Here is a 20047-nt window from a genome sequence, read left to right on the forward strand (position 1 = left end):
TAGAAGCATCATCAAACATCTGAGCTGTTTTATTGCGCCTTCGACTTTTATGAGGAAAGCTCAGAACAGAGGAAGTTAAAGTGATATACTTGCCATGTAAGAAAATGTGGAGAAACACTGGTAGTTTCTCAACTATATGCCAATATCCTTAAGTCACCATGTGCTCGGGCTTTGAAAGCCTGCACTGCCAATTCCTCATTTGAAACCTGAACAACTCTTTAACAATGCCTCTCTCTGATCCAGTGGAAAGGAGAAAATCTATTATCGATTTCCACCTGGTTTAGGTTGGGAAAAGCCCTGATAGCGATGCTGAATAGCGCTACAGTGCACTGTGCTATAGTCTGCACAGTAAATGCTGGGGGATGGTGTGAGAGGGCATGTCAACAAAGCCCTTGACTACGCCACAGCACCATCTGCACATGCTGAATATTTAATTGTCAATAGAAGTGCTCAAGACCAGTAATCAAGAAAAGAAAAGATAATACGCATCATGAAGAGCTTGTACGACAGTTCCTGCGTGATTGGAGTTTGGCTTGTTTTTTAAATCACTCATTGTTTCAGTGCTAATTGTGACAATTTCTACATGCATGCAACACAATAAAAGATATTTCTAAATCACTTATGCCATTCAATCCCATTCAACTCCAAATGCTACAGAAAACAACTCAACCGACTTGTAACTCAGCCAGCAAATGTAATTCATCACTGTCAGTAAGAAGCCACCAAACATTTCTTGCAAATTCAGTCGAGCTAATATCAGCCTATTCACTTAAAAATAAAGCACGCCATTTTACATTAATGTGCACCTTCCAATACACTTTAACAGCCTGCACAAGACAGGAGAGTCTTGATTCCACTTTCTAATTCCCAGATTTCCTCTTTCCACCCCAGAATAAATCTCTAAAGCAACAGCTAACATTCTCTGCAGATAAATTAGAGTCCGTCTCCTGTCAGTCACGACCCTGTCAAGTCAATAGGCAAGTTACCAAAGCAAGATGGTTTCGCCACTTTTACTCTGTTGCATTAAACAGACAATAAAGCTTGATTTAATACAATTGCAGACCAAAATTGCCACCTTCTGCTACAATGGCACTATATTGTAATAGTAAGGCAGAGCACATTGAAAACATTTGCCATGATGAGGGAGCTATGAAGAGGGATGAAAGAAGCCTAACGTGATAAAAGCGATGAAAAAAAATGATGTGGATATAAAACAGTGAGGTAATACAGAAAAGCAACATAACCTCAATCATGCTGAAAATTTCCTTTAAATCTGTTATTTTCAACTTTAATTGCTTTGGTGAATCAGCACAGACAAAGTGAGAACAATGGGTCCACACTAGGTGTTTGTATCTCTTTGTATCTGCTGTGTGAGCACACAAAATTAGGTAAGCTAGTGACATGAGACATAATCATTTTCTTTGAGCGGGGTTAGTGACCAATTTATTCTTACCTTAGGCTGGGCGCGACGGGGAAAGGCAACCTTAGGATCAATCTGAAAATAAGAAAAGAACAGCAAAATTGTTGTTAGAAGAAAAGCTGTGATATTTGAAGGGTGAAAGGCATCGAACAGGCATCAACAAAGGGCCCCAGAGTGCAACTGCTCACATTTTAAATTCTACAGAAACAGGAAAACACTCTTATTTTCAGTACATATTTATAATTTCATATGTTAAATATTGTTGATTTTTAACTGAGTCATTAAGATATTAAAAAAAAAGCTTCATAAACAGATGTGGCAATACAAACAGCTGCTTTGGAGTAAGAAACATTTTCCAGAACTACAGCTGTAATCAAGTTATTGCAATTACAAATTGAGTGTCCACATAAATTAACTAACAAAGCAATAATAAGACTATAGAAAGGAGGGATTTTGTAAGACACTGTTTTGCTAAATGCTTTTGTCAACTCTGGCATATTTCCGCTTTTCCACAATCTAGTTCAGGGAAATGTTCACTAAAGACATACTGGGCCATGGTTCTGGATAACCAAATATCTCTCAGAGCTGTGCTGCAGTCAGTATACCGAATTCACCTAACAAATGACAGGTGTAAATATTATAGTCTATATTTTTATTAAATAATAAATTAATTCCTTATTTTGTGTATGTTTTTGGTGACCAGTTCATTTGTAAACTGCCATTTATTGCATGATGCAGTCAAAGACATGTTTTATTCAGTAAATAAATCCAAACAACTTAACATCTGAATTTACTGTTGGCCTATTACTTGACCTGGTTCATTACAAATTACACAGGTGCACAGATTTTCCCAATAACTGGTTTGATTTCAAGTCACGGTTGTCACTAGGCAGCCCAAAGTTTCTCCAAAGAGTGCTGGCCAACATCACTGACCTCATTACTTACAGTTGCAAATTATCTACAACGGACGGAGCTCAATGACACATACTCGGCTCAACATTCACTGCATTTGGAAATGTACTTTAGGAAACCACATATTAATTACTGTAAATGACTGTGTGTGTGTCTTTGGAGCAAATTATCGGTGCTGCCGAATTATCTGTTGGTGCTATAACCTGACATATATATTAAACAGAATCGTCGCTGTGTAAAAAAAAATAAAAAGTTAGCGTGGAGGCCAGCCACACAATGTTCTGCTGGTCATGGTCGCAGCAGAGACTCGCTTTTATTTTAGGCAGGAACCGCTGATTGAATATGACAGGAAGAAAATGAGAGTCTGAGGCCGGTGACGCCTCCAGATATTGCCAAATAACCGGGAGGATGCGTCAGATCAGCCTGTTTCTCCATCTTGTGCTTGTTATCTCATTAGCTTCATTTTGCTCATTAATTTCACTGGTATGAAGGTATGTGGTGGGGGGTCTCATCAAGCTTGCACTTAGAGTGAAGAGGTAGTGTCTCGAACAGCAATGCCATCCTAAATTGTATTTGCCTGAATACCAATGACTTTGAGAAGGAACAATTCCAAAACAAAGTCTTTAAAAGAGAACCTCTTAATGCCGTTTCTTATTTCGCTGTGTGTTAATACTGAATTATTTACAATTTGTATACCAATTCTATGCATTCCCACAAGTTACCCCTCCAGCGCAGATGGATTTATTTAAGAAAATGATATCTCATCATGCTGAGGAAAACAATGGAAAGAAAACAGAAGAAGAAGAGACACCATCTGCACGGATCAATTAAGCCATTGAGACTGACTACATTTTAATCTGTTTGAAGGGAAACCATGATGTGCAATGTCACTGTCATCTTTTCTGTCTGTCTCACTTATTACTGTTATCTTTCCAAATCAGGTCAAAATGAGAAATGAATTCAATAACACCTGGGCACGGTAACCCTGCTTGTAATGAATTTCATTTAAAGATTTGTTTTAGCACTTAGCCCCAGGCATAACCAATTCAAACTCAATTATTTTGTGCACCCTATTTGAACAAAGACAACACATTATGCTCTGAATACCAAAGTCCTATACTTGGTAATGTATCTCACTTTTTAAGCATATACACAACACATCAAACCTCATTTCATCGCACTGCATAAACTTGTTACTCTGTCCTGCTGAGAATTTCTATTCACTACGAAGATTACTCTTTGCAACAGGCACAAGAGAACACTACAACACAGCAGGAGAAATGTCAGATAGCTTTCTAGCCAGTTTAAAATATTACAAATATCAAAAAGAAACAATTAGGTGCACAAGTATGTGATAAAATTATGCTGCAGATTGTTTAAATCACACTCCGAGCAATGCAACCAAATTAGGCAATGAGGACTTACTAACCAATCCTTCTGAGAAACGGTGTAGCAGCACCTTTTTAGGTCACAACTCGTGATGAATAACTCCTTTGAGAAATTACAAATTATGAGGAGACGAGATGTAGCAATTGTTTCCCTTTGCTTTACATACTGAGTGCATGAGAGTTTTTTTTATGTAGAAAGTGCCTTTATTGTTATGTCCAAGAGCTAAAACACGCATTACCCTTTGCACTGGATAACCATTCCACTGAACGAGAGATTACGTTGTCTCCGTTTCACCTGATACTTCCTTCCTGAAACATTTTTGTTATGTAACACACATACCATCAGGTTTGGGATCAGGACCAGACCTGAGTGGTGCACTTGTTTCAGTAATTTCACATGGATTACTTGTAAATCTTATTTCATTCAGGCCTTTTGCTGTTTATCACTATTCGTAACATTACATATTTTAAGTAATTAAAAAAAATACCTGTCAGTGGTTTGCCCTGCTTATTTTGCTCTATGTTGTTGTTTCAGACAGTAGTGTTCTTAATAGATTTGGGAAAACGCTCTTGTGCTCGCTTTGATTATAGCATTCTCCACCTACATCAGCTTAACGCAACAAGTTTAGGCATATTCTGTGGCTTCTTGGAACTTAAGCTGATGTAGCAGTGGAGGAGGCACAGGTAGGGAAAATGTGTACAGAAAAACAACATTAAAACCCTCTGGAATATCATAAATTGAAAAGACACAATTGTAGTCTAGAAAATTAGACCTCTGATTTAGCTGTAGCTGGTTATAATATGGTACCAGAAAAATACTTAATTAAGACCCTAGTTTAAAAAAAATACGTGGCTAAATCAAAGGCAGGGCAAACAAATCAGATAGCAAACAGGTATCTATATGTATATATGTACATATATAAAGATATCACATGTTGAGTAAAATGAACAGTCTGCTCCGCCTGCACCTGAAGGGGCCAAATACATGGAGGAATGGAAAATGTAGCACTGTAATTGACAGCAACCGAAGGTATAATGTGTTCAGATGGAAAGTGAAATCAAAATGCATCATTGCCACACAGCAACAATGAGTTCACATATTTTTTCCAAAATTCTAACCTGGAGCTAGACCCAGTCTACACGTAAGACAAGTGTGATTCCATTTGTTTTTTTGTGAGAAAAGAAAATGTTCAGATATCCTTACTATAAGCAGCATCTGTTAACTACAACTGTCTGTAGGATGCATAAGGGTCTGCTTTCAATTACTGTAGCAATCTCATCACAGGTAGCAGTACCTGTTATACACAACTGACTGGCAGCCACTAATGTGATGTCATTTACAAAAGGTCCTGCAATTATAGCGTGGGAGCCTTTTGCATTGTGGGTATCTCAGATAAATCTTAACCATCTACCCAAACTACATGGCTCAATTCACAAGGGCACGAGAAGTGACATGCTAAAGATGCACTACTTGTAAAGTATTTTACAAAGCTGAAGCAAAAACTTGCCTCTCCGATGAAATAATTTTGGAAATTTGCTAAACTTATAGACTTCCCATCACCCTAACAAGACTCTTTCAAATTAAATCTTGACACGGCTTTGTTATATGATGCAACACGGTCTCACAAAGAGCAAAAGTGGATTTCCTCAAGACATCATACAACCTGATATGTCAACGTAATAAATGAGAACAGACCAAGAGGAATCCCCCCCATACCCCACAACCCCACCCCAGCATCTTTTCATCTTCCACAGCCTTTTACTATAGGGTCTCCGAGGGCTGCTTCTGCATGCGACTGTGGGAGATCAGGGCAGAGAAACAGCATATATCTTAAGTTCTCATCTTACAAAAGGATTCATATATTAATGCAGCTCCTGGGTAAACTCTCTTCCTCTCTCTTAAGACATATCTACACTAGCATGATGATGCGGTGTTTAAGCTAAAAGGAAAAGCCTTATCAAAGCTTGCAGCTTCTCCCAAATATAAGTGTGTGAGCAGGTCCACAGGTGTGCGTGTGTGATAGCAACAGAATAGACAAGAAATTACAACATAAATGTTTCATATCTGCGCTGTCCATCTTTACTGATTTTTCGCTGTGGAATAACACCTCAAAAAGGCAGTATGTTATGATCCTCAAATCAGTAATGAGAATTTTACCAATGTCATGCTCAACAAGCAAATTGGCTATTTTTTCCCCCTAAAAATATGCAACATCATGATGAATATAATCCAGATTCGAGATTGTACATTACTGCCTTGACAAACATCTGATGGACTGTATGCACTTACAAGAGAGCAATACAGCAAGAAGTGATAACGCCTTCAGCCGTAATTAACAGCAGAAGACGGAGCACCTGCTATACTTGTAAGAGCAAGTCAGTGTAGCTCAGTGATTTGACTTTGCATCCAGTTCCTATCTGATGAATAAGGTTCAGTTTTGTCCAGAGCAGCTGCTCATCCCTGCCCTTTCTCCTTGCTTTCCTCTTAGGTTGTTTCCTGCCTCACCTAAAACATCAAAACTGCGAGCACAGGTTGACCCGGAGTCATTCAATAAAGACTGGAATTACACGGGATCACAAAAAAATATGTTTATCTTACAGGAAAACGTAGACATTATTAAGATTTACAGGTTGTGGTGTATTAAGATTGGAAACACATTTATGCTGTTTCAAGTATGATGGATGGCATCTGTCAGATTTTGCATGTAACCTTTTGTATGCCCACCTAACCCAGATAAATATTTCATCTCAATCATTTTTTTGTATGAAAAAAAAACAGCTTTACATGAAACAAACAAAAAAAAAACACCACCCCAGAATCAATCTCATGCCTTGTAAATTTCTCAACTGTTACTTTTAAAATGCAAAATCATGTTCTATGATCTCCCATGTTCATACAGGCCTGCCTTGAAACATCTTCAGGAACAGATGCTATGAGTTGCATATTTCTAAACTGAACAAAGCATCATGAAAAATGGTAAATATGTTCTGAATTACCAGCATGTGTGTTTTGAAGCCCCCAGGCTGTGCTTCCCCATATGTCTCATTCACATTCATCCTAGTCTGAGTGTTTTCATAACCGGACAAAAAGCAGAGCACGCTGTGGAAAAAAAAAAAAAAAATGAAGAGGAAGACTCTGATTTTGTGTCTATCCTCTATTTTTGCTCGTCCAGGCATTTTGGAGGTAGTAGCATTGATTTTATAGATCTTATAACCTCAACCACAGGGAAATGTTATGCTACAATATGATCCATACTGAAATCTGTCTAATCAATAGAATATATGCTTCTTTCTTTTCGATTTTTGACTAATATTATTTTTTAAAAATCTAATTTACTATCTGTGTGTGTGTGTGTTTGCACCCTTGTTTTATTTACCCTTAAATGCAAAGATTTTAAAAAAATTACCCAAACTAAATGTATTGAATACGATCTCAACTTGTTCCCACTCATGGCACTTTCAGCCACTCACTTCCCTCAAGGTTACAAAGGACAGAGAAACTGGTGAGGATTCATTCAAGCACTGCAAAAGTGGGAGCCTTGTATCAAGCCGACATCTGCAAACACATCAAGAAACATCTATACTTGCTGGAGCGGTCCATTTTTCCCCATTGCTGCTGAGCAACTTTATAAGAGATATGACAGATCCTAATGCAATGCGATCTTGATAGTGTGAATGTTAAGATATACAACAGCACAGCAGATACAGCCCAGTGACTAATGGTGAAGAAGACAACACAGACAGCTGCCTTAGGTTTGTAATCTTCTACTGCATGCTGATGGACAAATAGCAGCGTATTAGGAGTGAGGAGGTATCAACTTCTGCATGTATTTGAGTCAACAGGATCTTTGGTGTGTCAATTACACTGTCAAGCCCTGGCAAAAGAAATAACACAGCTACACTTTGTTGTATATGATGCCAAAGCCATTGATTACCCCTATTATCACAGGATTATTAGTGTCATCACTGTATTTCAGATGTGGAGGAATGATGGCAAAATGCATGGTGATGGAAAGCTGTTGACAGAGGACAAGAAGGCAAAGCTAACTTGGCTGAGTATCTTTTAAAATACAGACTGTGTAAATGTCAGCATCCAAAACGATTATCTTACGGTCATTAAAAACTATTTATTCCGGGAAGCCTGGTGGCTTAAGGGTTTAAGACACTGACCATGAAATCACAACATTGCCTGATTGAGCCTGGCCAGGTCTCTCTCCTCATTTCCTGCCACTTCTGTATTGTATATCTAATAAAAACAGAAAAAATAGCCACAAAATTTCTGACTAAAGCAACCTCGTCCAAAACGTATTAATATATATATATTTTTTTGGTTTTTTTTAGGAGAAAAAAAAATACCTGATGGGGGAGGCAATGATAATAAAAAGCTAAAGGTTTCACAACAAGCCTCGAGTGACCTGTCAGTTAAGTCAGGACAGATGTGCAACAAGTTTACAGAACTTCGCTGTGACTGGCCATAATTCAAAAGCAATGATGATTCGATGTCAGACCTTAAAATGTCACTGCTCAGTTTTCAGGGTAACGTACTGTCAAATCTGAAATGTATGACATAAGTCTATGACCTACTGCCTACAATAAGTGTGATAAAATACCACTGTTTGTGTGCAAATCTGCAGCTGTAAAAAAAAAATAAAAACTTCCTGTACCTGTATCTTTTTGTACAGATATGAAACAGAGGTGAACCACAACTATACAATGGTAATTTTACATAACTCACATTGCATATCACTTAATGTGCAACAGAAGACCAATAAAAACCTGCGCTTAACTCCATAATTACACATAAGAAAAAGGCCTTACGGTACTTCATAATGGAATTACATGTAAAAGACAAGAAAAAGCCTGGTAACTACGATGAGAAAAAAGCTATTTGAAATCAATAAGTCAGCTGGAACATAATTGTAGCAGTGGTTGGAGACTGCAGAATGAGCAGGTCACCAGTGTAATCCAATGAATATCTTAACAGAATAATTAAAAATACAACTGGAATCTAAATGTTTCCTGCTGCCTATGCTCTCAAAGCGCCTTTGGGCAAGACAAAGAAGCAACAACTGCTCTATTTATCAAGCATCAGTGAAAGACTGGAGCTGCACAGGGCCGACTCTCAGGTGTGAGCATATTTTTATGTGCAACCCTCCCTCAAACGTATCCCCTCCCCACCGACCTTTGCTGTAAATATATATGCTGTCAAGCTGTCACAAAGCTGTTCATTCAAAATGTCAAACTTGAAGTTATCAAACTGCTCTAGATTCTGCATCAAAGTATGTTTGTATCGTTACCCCTTCAAGCAGCCCCTTAAAGTGCTTCTATGGATTCCCCTCTAAAGATGTTTGCAAGTTTTGCAACGCCGTTGGCTTTGCTTTTTGGTCATTTGACTGCGAAAAACCTTTGCATTCGCTCTGTATTCACTAAATCACGACATGAGTTGGAGTCACTGTATGTCTTTAGCACCCTTGCTCATTGGACACACATACAGAGCTGAAGACAAAACATATAAAATGCACCTAAAGTTTGAGTGAGAGACTGAGCAAACTAAAACTTGCAAAACATAACAGGAAGTATCTGTTTGGCTTGGGGAAAATTCAACCATATGCTGGACATGTTTTTGTCCCATTATGCATTTCAATAATTTTTTTTAATGGTATGTGTGTCTCCTTTTTCAGGAAGGTAATTTACTCATTTTTATACTAGGGTAAATACTAAAAACCATTTTGGAGAAGTAAAGCCTCTATCTTTAGGCTGTTCTGAAAACTGGCCAGCAAGCTCATAGCTCCCAAAAAAAACCAAAAAAAAAACTGCTTCATTACTACAAACCTAGCAGCTGAAAGAATTGGAAGGAATATAAAGCAAAATCCGCTGCCCAGCAAACAGCAAGTTTCTCAACTCTGTGCCAATCATACTTAGGCCCAGGAATATTACAATGAATGACAAAATCTTGCATTACTTGCCATAGCCTACACAAATCTGGAGATTTCAAAGCATGCCTTTAATACACTGCCACCTGAAGTAAAATGTACTTTTGCTTTCAAAATCCTTCAGAATCTTCCTTCATACAGGGTCGGCTTCAGCCGAGGTAGCACACACACACTATGTCTCCTCAACGTGCCTTATTCCATTCCAGAAACTATGCCAACATATCTGGATACTACCAAGGAGAAATCCCAGACAAATAGAATTTCATCTCGACCCTGTCTAATCCATCACTACAAATATCTCTCAAAATATGACTAGCATGTTTAATTATTCATCCACTGACAAATTTCAAGCAGACTTTACAATAGTTCAAAGTTTTTCATAAATGAGTGTGTGTCAGTGGATCAATTGCCTTATTTAAGTGAACCAGACAACTCTTTCAAACTGAACACGCACTCGTAATGATAAATATTTGACACATGCTCCTCGTGGATTGCTAGTACACTGATATATTTATATATTATTATTATCATCATTATAGTGACAAGTTGAGCAACAGCTTGGTTGTTATAAAATGTATTGATTTGCCTTTAATATACTCATACATAATGTGTTTTTGACATCGACATTCCATATTTTTTTGCTATGTGTTGTTTCAGAACTGTTTTTCACACTTAAGCGTATCAGCGCATCAGGTGTGATACAACACAATATCTGTGGGGTCAAACAGTAGCAAGGCAGCAGTCCTGAGACAGACTGCCCTTCTGTTTCCACATGAGATATGTGCACGCTGCACATGTGGCTGCAGCAAATAAGGGGGTGTGTCAGCCCCACTCAGCCGGAGAAGTAAAAGTGAACACATATAATATTCACCCTGGAGTTGTGTTTTATCGCCGGGCTCGGGCAAAATCATGCATTTAGCCCATACACATGACCTTGATCAACACAGCCCGTTAACCTAAGAGGTGTTTCCCTACAAGGCCTTAGGCGGGGAAAAGTCACAGTTGGCAGAACAGTGCAAACACAAAACATTGGAATAAACTCTTATATAAGTGCAGATAAAATTAACTCACCGTCTTTGAGTCTAATTCATGGTGCTGTTGAGCTAAGACTTTATCTACACTGGCAGCATCTGTAAACGTAACAAACCCAAATCCTCTGCAAAACAAAGAGACAAGAGAAGGGGGGGAAACAGTGTTAGAAAATGCACACATGCAAAAGTAAAACCAAAAAAAAGAGAGAGAAAAAAAAAGAAATTGCCTTGCTTGCAGATGCAAAATGTGAAAAACATCACCACTTGCAACAGCAATCTGCACGGCAGCAGACGCAATATTGCTATGACCTTATTACTGTTGCAATATTTCCCTTGTAAATACATTTGGAATCCAGATTATGGACGTCCTGTGGCAGATTTGAAAGCGAAACCGGGGCCGGTGCTGATCATTATTTGCTGTGTTCCAATGTGAGACGACACTACACCAACATTGTGGTGCAGTCACAAAGTCAATGTCAAATTGCATTCGGCCGCAGCTTTACAGCAGTGAGCATTTAAGCTTATCTGGCTCGCTGTGAAACCACACGCAGGCGCGCGCACACGGGGACACACGCACACGGACACACGGGGCGCGCGGACACACAAACACACACATGCACGCTGGATTAGCACTAAACACGGTCAAAGTGAAGCGATATCGTCATGTGCACTGGGAAGGAAAAAGAAGTAGAAAAGCCCTGGTATTTACCTTGAGCGTTTTGTCGTGGGGTCTCTCATCACCATACATTCTCTTATTTCTCCGAATTTACTAAAATAGTCTCTAAGGCTGTCTGTGAATAGAGAAAATATGTCGGGTCATTTTGACAGAAACATATGGGCATGCTGTTGTCAGTGCATTTCAAAAGAAGAAGAAGAAGAAGAAGAGAAACAAACACCCCGCGATGCGCATAGGGGTCGAATAGAGGACTTCAGATGGACGGAGATCAAAAATAACATCGAGCGCACACACTAGTGAGATATCCCATACAGTAACACTACTGCACAGTGCACATTCGCACATACACCGCCAGCAGCTACAGCTACGAGCACTCAGTCACAGCGACAAAAACAACAAGAAATACCGGATACGGTGTAAAAGAGAATAACAGTCTCACCTGGTGAGGTTTGCCAGCTGAGGCCACCGATAAACATTTTACTGTAAGGGGAAAACACAACAGAAGTGAGTCCAGATGTCAGTTCGGCCATTTTGACGACTAACTACTTCTAAAAGCGACCTTAAAGGATAAAGGAAGACTATGAAAACACATTCGCGCTCGGTAATTATTCTCTATCTACATAAAAGAAAAAAAGGAGGAGGCCACTCTCGCTACAAAGCTGAGGTCTTCCAAAACTGCAGCTGGAGACGGACCGGGGGGTTTTAAGTGCGTACTGTGCGGGGACGAATCCAGCACGGCAGTCGAAGTCCTCTCCAAGATGTTGTAACATGAAAAAAAATCGTGCTTTAGGATTAAATTTAGCAAAAGATTCTTACCCCGGGTCATGTTGTGAATCATTTAGGCTTCCGGATGTGGCTTGACTCCCGTCTCCTTCCATATCTATTCCAAACTATAGGCTGGGACTACAGTAACAGTGACAGACACACACAGATACGGCAGGAGATATGCAAAGCCCCGCTATGAGAATATTACTGAGCCGGGAATGAAAGCGTCACACGTGGGATCAGCTCAGCCCCCTGCTCCCTCCTCCCTCTCTCAGCATGCTCTACCTTGGCCCACAGGGGGCGGAGCCTGACTCTGTCACCTAACCAATCCAATTGACGTCAATTCAGGCAATCTGCAAACCAATCCTCCGATTTGTCATTTAATTAAGCAATAAGCTACTAGAGGTGAAAGTGGCTTATTGCTCTTCTAAACCACTGGACACAGAGCATGAGAAATGTTACTTCAAATTAATACTGTGTACAGATTGCAACCGAGCAGCATTTTATTTCTTTTATTATTGTTGTTATTATTATTCTTTTTTTAAAAATTACATTTACTTAATATTCCTCCGCCGTGCAATATAGTCCCCTCAGAAAGAAGTGGGGCAGTTCCTATTTTCATGTTAATATTTAAATCATCCTCATTGTTATGGCTCGCAGGGGTTTATTGAGAAATAATCGGGGTTTAATTCAGCTGAAAGCTGCATACAGTGTGAAGCAAAGTGTAAAACAGGTATTGTGCAGCACCAGTAAACTGGCATCTTGTTTATAATTGAACTATAATTGAATACTAACAACTGAATACAAGCAATTATGGCATGTTTTATCCCCAGAAGCACTACAGAGTTTTATAGTGGTAGCTGGCAATGTCATTGCAAGGTGATATGTTGTACATTTTACCAGTAAGAGGTGATTTCAGGGTTAATGCATTAAAAAATGTGAGTTTTTTAAAGCAGGTGCACACCTAATGAGCAGTAGAGCTGTAATCGTGATCCATATCCATACAGTCATGCTGCACTAGCGGCAAGCTACGCTTGGATTTATTAACAATGTACCTCATATATATATATATATATATATATATATATATATATATATATATATATATATATATATATATATATATATATATATATATATATATATATATATATATATATATTTATATATAGTTTGCACCACCACGTTACCATCCCGTTAAACATACTCTTGTGCAGATATCTATAGATGTACATACTAGTTAAACACTCATTTTCCTTTTTTAACTTGTTGCCCTTGTCTAAATGCATGCATGTTTTTGTGTACATGCTTTGAAAGCAAATGGAAAACTGTCAAATTCCTTGCATATAACTGGTTGTGATGTACATGCTAAATTAGAACTTAAAAAATCAAAGACAGCTCAGATTACACAGAGGAGCCTCTTTTATAATGTACTTAAAGGTGTCCAATATTATGCCACGAGGTGGGTTGATTATTAAAGAAAGTCCTCTGAGCCTTACAATCTGTGTTCCAGCATGTTTCATGTGTCCCTGGTCAAGATAGTGAATCTGTGTAGCTGACCCCAGGGTCTCACCTTTAACCGCTGTCTTCATTATGATAGCCAACAAAGAATTTTCCCGCGGGGATCAATAAAGTATGGTATCCGCACATATAGTGGTGTAATTATGGATCTTTCCTTGTAGATGACCTGTAATGAGCTGCTAGCCCTGCCCTCCACACAATGTACGCAGAGATAAGCTGTCTTATGCTTCTGCATGACCTTGAAGAAGGAAAAGCAGGGTAACAGAAATGAAGAATAAATGAATGTGTGTGACATTTGCAGTGGGAGAAATATATTGTGATCAGCATTAATTGCACAGTATGCTATCAATAGAACAAAGCAAAAATTGCATTCGGACTTTCAGTTTAAATTATGTATTATACATTTGTTTGTATCCATGCCAGATAGCTGCTCACAGAAGTCAGACAACAAATATTATATGAATGCAGTTTGCATTAATCTTAGCATGAAAGCTCTGTATGAAACGTGACTCATGATCCTATTTCATTATTCACAGACGCTGAAGTTTTTTTTTGAATAGGTCTTCTTGTGCTGAGTGTTCGGGGTTCTACCAGGGGGAATTTCTTATCTGGCCAGGCAGCATGTTTTTGAAACAATGTCTTAGATAAAACCCGAATAACAACACTTTTGTCAGTTGAACAGCTAAAAGTCTGTCATTAGTTAGGGGACTCTCCACGTTGCAGCTGTCTGTATCTCTGAAACAAAGGAACAGAAGCAAATGGTGGCAATCCCTTGTAGCACAGGACTGTCAAAGAAAATGGAAATATGACACCTCATGTGAAAGACTATTACTTATTACAGCTTTTCTGCGCCAATACATTTACTGTTACTTTACTGTTGTCAAATGTGCATCCTATAGAATATATCTTGAATGTGAATACAAGAAATCACATCTGGGCAGAAATACCCTGAGCAGCGAGTTCCATGTTAAATTCCTGTCTGGCCAACACACTTGCTGCATGTCATTCTGTCCCTTACATTTCCTATTACTATTTCCACTATGTCCATCAAGTAAGGACATATAATGCTCCTCGCCGGAAAAAAAAAATCTTTAAAAATAGAAAGAAAAAGAAAATCACATCCACTCATGCAGCTGCACAGAGAGAAAGAAGTGAGGGAGGTTATAAATTGATGTGGAATATGAGCTCTGAGGAACAACAGGCTTTAAAGCCCATCACAAGGTGTGCAAAAATCACAGTGGATTTAACACATGAAGAGCAACTTCTGTTTTATGCTCAAATAAAAAACACTGGAGGCCCAGGTTTCACGGTGTGACTGTGAATTATTCTGTTTTTTGAACATTGCTATTATTGCCTTTCCATTCACTGTTGTTATACCATGAAGAAAGCCAAGTTAAATGTGAAAGGAAAGTTAGAGTAGGTGAAACGTTTTACAAGATCTCATCAAGGGTTGTAACCCACAGTTGAAACCAAAACAACTTGATGCCAAAGCAGACGCGAACTATTCTTTTTGTTTTTCCACATCATATTCCAGCAAAAATCTCTCATATCTTATGAATAAGCCTGATTTAGGGTTTGGGTCCCCAGATCTTTTTTAACACAGACTGAAGGAGAAACATGTATAGATTTTTAAATTGAGCAGTGTTCTCCTTTAATCTGAGCAGCCACCGCCGCCTGATGAAAGTGCCTAAAAGTGTTTATACCTCCTTCAACAACTTCACTCTGACAGCAACGCGTTTTGGAGCAGTTGAGCGTTTAGCACTGAGTGAGAGGGAAAAAGAAGGGTTTCATTTTACAACTAAGTATGTATGAACGCATTTCCTTGAAAGTGATGCTGAGACACAGTTACATCACCATTACTTGGACACTACTCGGAGTCATTTTGATTAATGAGGGGAAAAAGAATTTCAAGCTATTTTCCTGCATCCTGCATGCTTTGAACTCATCGTTATTTTTCTGAAGATTGAAGGAAAATGAAAAAGCATTGTATTACTGCAACTATCTCCTGTATTTGGCTCCGCTTCTCAATAGAGAGGAAATTCAGCATGCAAAAAAGCTTGCAACTAACTGAGCCGTTGCATAAAAACTGAAGGATTTGGGGATTGAGAAAGAAGTAAACTTGATAGCGTGTGAAAGAGCGGAGGGGGAAAAGAAAGTGAGAGAAGCAACAGACTCACTGACGGTGCAATGAGATGCTGCTTTGAGAAGAGGCATCCTGTTTCCGGTTGCAGTAATCACTTTACACCCTCTGAAGCTTCACTTGACCTTGGAGAAATTGTTCTTGGATTGTGTGTAGCCCCTTTCACCACATAGACTCCTATATAACCTGTTAACAAAATGCACATTGTGATGATAGATGATGTCTCATACTGATACTAGTAGTGAAACTTAAAGTCTGTGGAGGTTTCATGCTTTTAAACTGAATTTGCATGAATATAACAGAGACTCAGCCTCACCACATGTTTCCAGCATGCACTCATAGGCGAAACAATCCACTCCTGAAAGAGAGCTCAGAGTAAATACCTTCTATCGCTTACATGAATTTGTTATGGATATGATTCAGACACTCTTGAGATGTTGTTAATTTTATCCTTTGGATTTTGTGAATGATTTCATATTGATCACTGTGGATTGAGCGATCTTTGCTTTCCTCAGGAGGGCCTATTACAGTGAAAACTCAGAGCCCCAAGGAAAGCTGTGCAGAAGGCTGCAGATGTGAACAAATTGTCTCCCTCTAGTGTCCTCTCCTTTCTGCTTCCCCCTTTGCTGAGCTAAAGAACCTGTCAGACTGCAGGGAGAGGGCCAGACTGAAACATGCATAATTGACAGTCCTATTTCAGGAATTAGTTACCCACCAAACTGCAGCCTACCTGCTCTTTCATCTTGCCTGGAATAATTTAGCATCTTATAAAAGTCTCTTCCGGCCGACCAGGATTAACGATTGATTAATTTAATAAATAAAATTCCTATTCCTGTCATTGATTTCTACGTCTCCTCAAGGGTGGCTGTGTGTAAACCTTGTCAAGTGATCATGATTTGTGCAGATTACTGGGGCTGTGTATCTTTGTTACCACACAGAGAAACTGTTTGAAGTTAGATCAGTAGGAAGGATGTTCTGATGATGAGTGATTTCTCTCCCCCCATTATGCCTTCTGTAACCACACAGATGAGTTAATTAAGCTGTGCCAGAGGCTACGCACTAGCATTCCAGGTAGATGGCCCACTGTGATATTCAGACATCCACATTATTACACATTAGAAATGAAAAAAGAAACTGTAATATTGACTCTGAAATATTCAGCCCGATATCTATGCATAAGGCTCCTCAATGCTTGCCAGTTGTGCTTAGAAATTCCACAAAATGCATTATTCACTTGTACCAAGTGTGCAAAGGCACCTGAAGGTAACACAAAATAGCCTGAAGTAGCCCAAAAAACCAAAGATTGTGACTCAGAATAATACAAAACACTCACAGTGTTTCAAACTATGTAGGAACAGAAGCCTTAACAGAGGTTGTGTAAGTTTTAACAGTGTGGTCCAGGCAAGACAATCTGCGTTTTTTGGCCTTAGTGGCCCACACTTGCATGTGGGTCTCTTTTGTACCAATCAGGCTCCAACACAAGTGGATGATGACGACATCATTTACCTGCTCCACTGGGCTGGGAGATAAGCTCATGCCCCTGCTGCTCCTTGGAATGTTCTGGCTGCTGTTTGCATGACTCCAGAGAGAGCTGTGTGTTACAGATGATGACGAATGGCATTAAAGCACCACAAGGAGCCATCCTATCACCTGTACAGTCAGCAGTGGGGGAGAAAGATGTGTGTGATGGCCTTTTGGAGAGCTTTGTCAAGGCAGAAGAAATGGCATTTTCCTTCTCTTTCAGTAGCTGAATGTGAAACCGGCCCAGTGAGGTAAGCTGCGTTTTGGGCTGTTTATTAGATCCATTATGGGTTCCCAAATCTATTTTTTTGTGAAACTGAGATCATTGCGCAAGTGTTCAACTGCATTTGTTGTTGCTAACTGTCATATAATATGGATTACTAGCCTGAGGGGCCCTGAAATTCCATTTAAAACAAAAATCTTCCATAGGCTAGTAGTGGTAAGCAAGCCTCTCTGGACAACCAGCTAAGTGGTGCTTTTCTGTCCTCTAGCTCATTCTGCGTTTTTGCAGTCTTTTTTTTTTCTTGCTTACTTTTTACATTCTTTTTCCCCTAACTGGCTGCCACCATATATTCTCTCAGTTGCCAACCACTTCCTATTCTGCAACCACTGACCTTAACACTGACCTTGCCTTGTCTGTGCCATTGAGATGAGAGCGAGAGATACCACAGCCTCAGCTTCCCCCCACTACGCTGCAGGGTTGAATTTTGCCTGTCTCATCAGTCTTCCGGCTGCTGGAGTATGCCTTGTTATTTCTTCCAGATTCTTACACATTCCGCTTTTCGGCTGATCAGTGCCTGGCCTGGAAAACATTGCTCTTGGCTCAAAGAGACGCTGGGCCTTGGCATATAGACCCAAGCTGTCAATACAGATTAGGTTTATCAGATAAACTTTATCTGCAGCATTTGAGCGTCCTTTGGTTGGGTACCAGCCTAATTCTAGGCTACAATTGATATTGTGACCCAGACGCTAAGGAGATCGAAATTGGCAGCCATTGTTTCTGCCATAAGCAGGCTGCAGTGGTCTTTTCAAGGTAGGTCGCTCTTTGTGTTGCCATGTGTGTCGCTTTACTCTGGTCCAAAATAAAGGGCGGTACATTAGGTGTACCTTAGGCCTGGAGGCTGCTGATTATCCACAGCAACTGTGATAAATTTCCCATCTCATTATCCTTGAATGGGTTATTATCCTCCATTCACTGCTCTTATTCATTTCCTTCCTTGATGTGATGTTTGAATATAAATCAAATGTCAAAGGAAAAGACCAGAAAACAGCTACAGCATTTGAACTAATTCAGTCTTGTTTGCATCTAAGTTCCCAATTATCGAGTCCAGTCATTGCAGCAAACGCAAGAATTTGGGCTTTGACAGTCTTAAAAGTCTTAAAAGTAGAAGTTTTTTTTTCTTCTAGATTCTTGAGAACACTGTAGTCTCTGTCAGGGACAAGCTGTGTCCTGGTAAGGGCTGTCTGTGACTGCAATGTTTTGGGGTAAACATTAATTTCTGCCTCTTAGCCACAAGAGGGCACTTAGAGCACATGTAATCATAGGAACTGATGTCATTTGTGCTCATGTGTCTTAGATGCCTGTGTATTTGTAGAAGTGACCTGTCTGTGGTGCTCTTTTTAAAAGTAGTGTGTCTAGAATCACACAAACAATCCGGTCCACCACCTGCAGCTGCTCTCTGACCTCTCTTACTCAGTGTGAGGACTGCAGGAATTCTTTTCTCTTTTCTCTTCTCAGACACTCACAATGATTGTTGGCTTTAATATCGCAGTACACTATGTGTTCTTAAAACCTTTCTGTACACCACTGTCTGAACACAGTGATATAATATATGAAGGTGATGGGAAATTAAATTTACGAGAACACAAGAGGGCAGTACAAAGAAGCACAGCGAGGGTGAGTGTTATTGAGTGTGGCTGAAAGAAAGCAGGAATCTCACTCAAAACAAGCTCGGGTGGTGAGATAAAGAGAGGAGGCCTGGCAGCTGTAAATGATGCTAGCCTTCTACACCTTGTCAGTTATTAGGAGAAGCCAGAGGAGAAATCTGACATTACTTTGTGTTGTCTACAGAGAAAATAATTGGCTATCAGGCCAGCTCACTGGCACCTAAAGTACTTGGAAGAGATGTTTTAAAGTTCTGCAGCAAAAGGGAGAGAGATAAATACATACAAGGATAAGCCACAATAATAAAACCACTGACAGGAGATGTGTATAACACTGATTATGTAGTAACAATTCATTGTTCACCTAGGAAACCTTGGGTCCTATAATTCATGTGGATGTGACTTTGACATGTCTCACCCACCTAAATATTGTTGTGGACCGTACACTCCCCCTCCCCATGGCAATAGCACCATATCCCATATAACACACACTACAGCAACTGCTTAGGTACACCTTGAGGAACATGACAAAGAGCCCAAACCTGGCCTAAAAAACTCCCCAGAGCCCAATGTGCCTGAGCATCTGCAACCTAATGACAGAAGATCCGACCCTGCAATTCACAGCATCCAAAGTATACACTGACAACATCCCAGACACCCGAGGACACCCAGAGAGAGGCTCCATTCTGGTGACACCTGAGGGATCTACACAATGTTAGGCAGGTGTACATATGCATAAAAATGGTGCAATATGAATTGAAAATCACAATCTCAGTTAAACTTCATTCTCACTTTGTCTTTTTAAGTCCCACATACAACACCTAAACTGTGAAACAATCTGATTTAATGTTTAATA

The 20047-nt window shown here is 39.6% G+C and overlaps 1 protein-coding gene across 12 annotated transcripts in view; it reads right to left on the reverse strand.

Moving 5' to 3' along the window:
- The window catches only part of msi2b (musashi RNA-binding protein 2b), a 259035-nt gene extending 246655 nt beyond the window's left edge, over positions 1-12380 (reverse strand). For 4 of the 12 annotated variants that reach the window (XM_055017001.1, XM_055016999.1, XM_055016995.1 and 1 more), the window contains exons 1-5: positions 12177-12378; positions 11800-11840; positions 11394-11475; positions 10725-10809; positions 1454-1495 (exon numbers count right to left, since the gene is read on the reverse strand). In XM_055017001.1, the coding sequence (XP_054872976.1) occupies positions 1454-1495; positions 10725-10809; positions 11394-11475; positions 11800-11840; positions 12177-12238 (312 nt within the window). In that variant the 5' untranslated portion in view covers positions 12239-12378. Of the gene's footprint in view, positions 1-1453; positions 1496-10724; positions 10810-11393; positions 11476-11799; positions 11841-12176 lie in introns of all 12 variants that reach the window. The other 8 variants (XM_055016997.1, XM_055016993.1, XM_055016994.1 and 5 more) reach the window with 4 other exon arrangements.
- Between the last annotated feature and the right edge of the window lie 7667 nt (positions 12381-20047).

Source organism: Amphiprion ocellaris, chromosome 14, assembly GCF_022539595.1.
Source record: "Amphiprion ocellaris isolate individual 3 ecotype Okinawa chromosome 14, ASM2253959v1, whole genome shotgun sequence".
NCBI lineage: Eukaryota > Metazoa > Chordata > Actinopteri > Pomacentridae > Amphiprion > Amphiprion ocellaris.